The 6,070-nt window shown below is 43.7% G+C and overlaps 1 protein-coding gene across 1 annotated transcript; it reads right to left on the minus strand.

The window, feature by feature from the left end:
* Positions 1-688: 688 nt before the first annotated feature.
* On the minus strand, positions 689-5,399 carry LOC136466244 (COBRA-like protein 3). The gene is made up of 6 exons (XM_066464671.1): positions 5,004-5,399; positions 4,265-4,344; positions 3,577-4,033; positions 1,829-1,982; positions 1,454-1,734; positions 689-1,361 (listed from the first exon to the last, which is right to left on the minus strand). Exons 1-6 carry the CDS (start codon positions 5,086-5,088, stop codon positions 1,069-1,071), a joined length of 1,350 nt encoding a protein of 449 aa, XP_066320768.1. The 5' UTR covers positions 5,089-5,399; the 3' UTR covers positions 689-1,068.
* Positions 5,400-6,070: the final 671 nt, after the last annotated feature.

A 6,070-nucleotide genomic window follows, 5' to 3' on the forward strand; every position in this document is an offset into this window, starting at 1 on the left:
GAAGGATATATGCTGTGTGCTTTATAAAAAAGAATCAAATTATGTAGCACCCATCCGCACATTTTCCAACGAGGCAGTAGCCCACAACAATCAGGAAAACATCCCTTTGCTCTTCTCAGAGGCTCAGCCGTAAGCTATTACTTCCTCCGGTCCATTTTATCTGGCACACATGCATATTAAGATTCAAACTTTAAAAACTTTGACCAATAATTAGGCTAATAATTTTTAACTATTATAATACAAACTTTATATGATTTGATTCATAAGGAATTATACTATTCAATGATTATAAGTTTATAGGCATAAATAATATAATATAAAGCAAACGAATGATCCAAGTGTAATCTAGGAGACCGTGTCATTCTAACTTGCGCCAGATAAAATGGACCAGATGGAGTATTATGTGACAACACGCGACCAATTAGGGGATTTATGTCGTATCCTTATTCCAAGGTTAATGACAGATTTATAATCTTAATTGATGCTGCAAGGCAACGTTTGTTTCTCTGTAACCTGATTATTATGTTCTTATTGCGGTTTGTGGTTTCCAGTTGCACATAAACGAGTGCTGCACTCATTCTTGTTCCATGTTCTTGAGTAATGTAATTTTGGTTCAGTGAACAGTGAACGCTTGTAGCTTAGCAATTTAGCTCAAGATAGCAAAATGTATCAAGACGCCAGAACTTAGTTATCTCAATCACCATTGTCTCTTCTATTCGACCAATGTTTAAAACTTATCAGGGAAGCCTTGCATTTACTACAAGAGGAGCAGTCATATAATCCAATGAAAAATTCTGGGTTTGCTATAAAATACAAAAGGTGCAACTGTAATTACCTAATTTGCAGTAACTAAGTTCACCAAAGTGCTGTAGGGCTGCTATATACCAAACAAGAAATACATTTTGGCCCTTTAACTTACAAAACACACACACACATATCAACTTTTTCTTGGCATCGCCTCATCTCTTCTGTGCAACCATGGAATTGAATGAACAAATGACCTGTTGCAGTGCACCTCATGGAATCCGACATCAACTTGAAGCTTGCTAAACCTCTTGATCCCACTCATCATGCATAAGCCAACAGAGCAGCCAAGGCAACCCAGAATACCAAGAGTGGGAGTGTCAATGGTTGTTTTGTTAGAGGGCTTGCATTCGGCAGCCATGGATAATTTTCAGGAGATGGCATGACACAATTATCACCATTGAAGTACACCCGGCGTGGGAAGGCCCATCCCTTTTCGAAGGTGAAAGTCCGGGAGTCCTTGCGGAGAAGCAGTTCTGATTGCACATTTCCAAGTTTGCCGGCTTGCATCAGCAAATCATTGTAGAATTTTACACCCCAGAACATTGCCGTATCATCTGAAATGGGACAGACAAACTACATCAGAAGAGGTAGGGAGGTAGGTTGGTTTATTTTTATTCATTTCTACAAGGAAGACAAGTTTACTTACTTATGCCACCCCCATATGGAGTAAGTGGTTTGTAGTTGAAGCTGAACAACTGAGTGATATTATCAAAGTTTGGATGCTGAGCAACTAAGTTCCACTGCGTGTAATTCATGCGGAAGTTGAAGTTTGTGATAGTGATTTTCACTCTCCAGTATTCCTTGTAGTTGAGCTTCACATGCCAGTGGATTCTTATCGGGCACATGTGTGAAGTGCATTGTACAAGAGGTTGGCCAGTCCATTTGCCAGGACCATCAATTGCAGCTTGTAGATTAGGTGAAACCTCACTGCGAAATGCAATAAAATTCATTAGAAACTTTACAGCTAAAAAATAGAACCCTAATATGACATGAATTAAGAGTAAAAAGAAGATAAACTCACTTCACACAGTTTGACCCACTTGGGTTCTGGCAGCCACATGAGCATGTTGGGCAGTTCACGATTGTGTCATTATAAAACGATGAGAGAGATACACAGCAGGATGGAGTCTTCTGAGCAAGAAATTGGGAATATGTGCAGGTCACATTCCATGTCACTGCAGATAAAGAATGTCTCTGTTAAGAACCCTCTCTGCTATAAAATCTAGACAAACTGCAACTTGTATGGAATTCTTCCTAGGACTATCTGCGATTAGAATATATTACTTTGAGAAGAACAAACAAAAAAGAAAGAAAGAAAAGAGACTGCATTTTATTGAGCCTAGTAGTAACTTATTGTCAACAAATATCAATTAGCATTCCTCCTTTGTGAACAAATTCCTCTTGTTAGATTGTTTTCATTTTTACTAACCTGGCAAGTAAGGTAACCTGAAATTTTGGAATCATGATCAAGGAATAGGAAGACAAGTTATGGAGCGGTATAGGGAGAAGAAGAAGGACCTACACATGGTTTTTATTAACTTGGAGAAGGCTTATGATAAAATACCAAGGAATGTTATGTGGTGGGCTTTGGGCAAACATAAAGTCCCAACGAAGTACGTCGAGCTCATTAAGGACATGTACAACAATGTTGTGACTAGTGTTCGAACAAATGATGGAGACATGGATGACTTCTCGATTAGGATAGGACTACATCAAGGGTCAGCTTTGAGCCCTTATCTATCTGCCTTAGTGATGGATGAGGTCACAAGAGACATACAAGGGGACATCCCTTGGTGTATGCTTTTCGCGGACAATGTAGTGCTAGTTGATGAAAGTCGGACAGGAAGTGAATCAGAAACTGGAGTTATGGCGGGAGACTTTGGAGTCCAAAGGTTTTAGACTCAGTAGAACTAAAACTGAGTATATGAGATGTGACTTCGGCACTACTACTTGGGAGAAGGAAGATATTAGTTTGGAAGGTCAAGTAGTGCCTAGGAAAGATACATTTCGATATTTAGGATCAATGCTATAGAGAAACGGGGATGTTGATGAAGATGTTAGCCATATAATCAAAGCAGGGTGGATGAAGTGGCGCCAAGCATCTGGTGTCCTATGTGACAAAAGGTACCACAGAAGCTAAAAGGCAAGTTTTATAAGACGGCGATTAGACCTGCTATGTTGTATGGTGCAGAATGTTGGCCTACGAAAAGACGACATGTTCAACAGATAAGTGTCGCGGAAATGCGTATGTTGCGTTGGATTTGCGGTCATACAAGAAGGGATCGAGTTCGGAACGATGATATACGTGATAGATTAGGGGTAGCACCAATTGAAAAAAAGCTTGCCCAACACCGGTTGAGATGGTTTGGACATGTCCAACGGAGACCTTCAGAGGCACTGGTGCGTAGTGGAATCCTAAGCCAGGATAGTAACGTGAAGAGAGGCAGAGGAAGACCGAAGTTGATTTGGGTAGAGGCGATAAAAGAAGACTTGAAATGATGAAATATACCCTAAAGACTTAATCTTAGATAGGAGTGCTTGGAAAATAGCTATTCCATGTCTGAACCTTGATTGCTTCTGCTGGGTTTCAACTCTAGCCTACCCCAACTTGCTAGGGACTTAAAGACTTTGTTGTTGTTGTTGTTGTTGTTGTTGATCAAGGAATAGGAACACACTGAATAACATGATGTAGCTGTACCTCATCTCCAGAACATACATAAGCAACTGATAACAAGTAAAATGCAAAAGTTCAGTATATGGGCAACTTACTTGGAGCTTGGGTTACCCTGCGCCCATCCGCGCTCCAAAACTTCGTCGGCCTGCCAACAATGGCACGCCCACATGTGTACCCAGGGCCTGGAGTCTTAAGAGTGAAGTTCTTTGGCACCTTAACAGTTTTATTGGTAGTTCCAGCAAGACCAACACTGATCTGGAAGGAGGAAACAGCATTTGCTGGGTCCTGGTTAAAGGTATTTATAACTCCTGCCTTGCAGCAATTGGCAATTTGCATGTTGTATGGAGTGCCTGGAAGCAAATCGACAATTGTTGGTTCTTTCTTGCAGCAGTGGGGGGTGTTGCCCTTGAACTTTGAGCAGTCACCCTGTTCAGTGGTCTGAGCCCCAACCATTGACCATATAACCTCCTTCTTTGCCCATGTCCACCCAAGCTGCCAACCAGGTGCGCCGATGTGCCGAAATTGTTGATAATTATACATTGTGACAACAGCCTGCAGGAGGTATTTTATGGGAAATCAGTAACCATGTATGCATAGCATGCTTCTGACATAAATTTGGGATGCTGTTCTTGTTGTCTGTGATGTATGTTTCTAGTTCAGCCATTGGCCATGTTACATAACTTATATTGTACAGGTCAAACTAGGTTATTCAATAGAATGGACCAGGGCCTACTAGGCTGGAGATGAAAGAGATACAGCTGTTGGAGTGGGCATTCTACTTACGACGTATCCATCAGGAGTCCACTGCATAATATCCCATTTTATAGTGATGTTGCCGTTTGGATCCAGCGAATCATAAGCCTCTGCAGAGAGCAAACACAGGGTCCACATCAAACACAGATCCCAGTTATAGAAGGATGTATAATGAATTCACACAATATATGAAGTCAATGTTACATTCCAGGTCCACTTTCGAAGATCCACACACACGCTCTTGAGTTTGGCACTGGATCCCTTAATGGTGAACTACAATTAAAAGTAACTAGATCCCTTAATGGTGAACTACAATTAAGTAAGATCTTGGACAGCTTCTTCACTTCCAGAACAGATCTACTACCTAAGGAGCTCGGTATGCAGCAGTTCGCGACAGGTTGAGCAGACAGTGGCACTGGTTAATAAGCCTGAGATGGCAGCTCCATTTATAGTTGCAGGAAGCTAAGTCTACTGAATTGGATTCATAGTTGAGGCAAGCTCGAAAGATCGAGCTGAATTGGAGTGCAGTGGGGTCAAAACTAGAAGCCACCGACTGCTGCACTGGAGCCACCGACACTGACATTACCAACCAAACGGGGGCCGCATTTGTCAGCGCGCAACGGAAGCGCCCGTAGCGAAAGCATCATCGCAGCTCTCCGAGCTCCGTTGCATCAGGCGCAACGGCGATCGGGCGGCGGATCTAACCAGCTCACGAAATCGAGCACAAGCAGGACAGGCATAGAGAGACGGATGAAGAGAAGTGCCGAACCTGTGGTAGTCGGCGCGGAGAGGAGCAGCGCGGCCGCGAGCAGCACGGCAGCACAGCACGCGACGGATCTGCCGCCCGCCGCCATTCTTCCTTCCTACCCGCTGCCTAACCGACACACGCGGTCTCCCACCGACAGATAGATACAGAGCCGCGCCCGCCCGCCCGTCTAGGCGTCTACCCGCCGATCTTGCTCCGGACTGTGGCGGCGACGGTTGCGGCCGCGGGGGAATGGGGCGCAGTGGGGAGGAGGTCGGAGATCTGGGGCGGTGGGGAGTGGGACTTAAAGCATGTGCGGCAGGCAGCGGCCGCGTCTCGCCTCCCCTCCCCTGTTTTTACTGCGGCGGCAGCACGACACTCCCTCACTCTGCTCCACAGCGCTGCTTCCTTCCGCGCCTCGGTGCGGGAGTGGGGTTATATCGGGGACGGTTTCTTGCCGCGAGGGAGTACATATGACGCCTCAACCTCCGGCGTGCATTTACGGGAATGCCCCTGGTCACACACAGCTGTTGGTGATGTTCGCTTAGCGACAACCGGACAAGGACGGGTGATTAACGGTAGTCAAAACTGAAAATCTAGCCCTGTTGTGCAGCTACTATGGGCAGGGATAGGTGATTAACGGTAAGTGACGACTGAAAATCACACAGGACTGCTTTTAAATTAGTCTGCATGACATTATTTTTGAAAACCATCACATCACCATCATTTGAAAAAAAAGGTTCCGGAATTACACATACATACCATAAATTTTATATAGCATAACATAGTTACCTGAGTTGCAATAGCTAGGTTATCGCCAACAGTAAATCCTCTGTTGATCAAAAGCATTTGGACTAGTCGCAATTGGATTTAACGAGAGCTAAGTGAATGAGTGGCATCTCAAAAGTACGTGGGTTGTTTTTTTTTTATTTTTGAAAATTGAGTAATTTTTTTTCGATATAATGGGATGTGTATATGCACGGAGTATTGATATTCCATATTCGTGAAGTGTCCAACACCGAGACATGAGTTTTGTGAAGTGTACACGTTTGATAGGGGTTCAAACCCTTAGTTTAAATATATGAATCCTT

Source organism: Miscanthus floridulus, chromosome 1 (assembly GCF_019320115.1).
Source record: "Miscanthus floridulus cultivar M001 chromosome 1, ASM1932011v1, whole genome shotgun sequence".
Classification (NCBI taxonomy): Eukaryota; Viridiplantae; Streptophyta; class Magnoliopsida; order Poales; family Poaceae; genus Miscanthus; species Miscanthus floridulus.

Coding starts and splice junctions, on each gene's coding strand:
- LOC136466244 (XM_066464671.1), bottom strand. CDS start 5,088: ATGGCGGCGGGCGGCAGATCCGTCGCGTGCTGTGCTGCCGTGCTGCTC. Junction 4,034..4,264: donor GGACTCCTGATGGATACGTC/GTAAGTAGAATG, acceptor TACCTCCTGCAG/GCTGTTGTCACAATGTATAA. Junction 1,735..1,828: donor AGTGGGTCAAACTGTGTGAA/GTGAGTTTATCT, acceptor TGCATTTCGCAG/TGAGGTTTCACCTAATCTAC.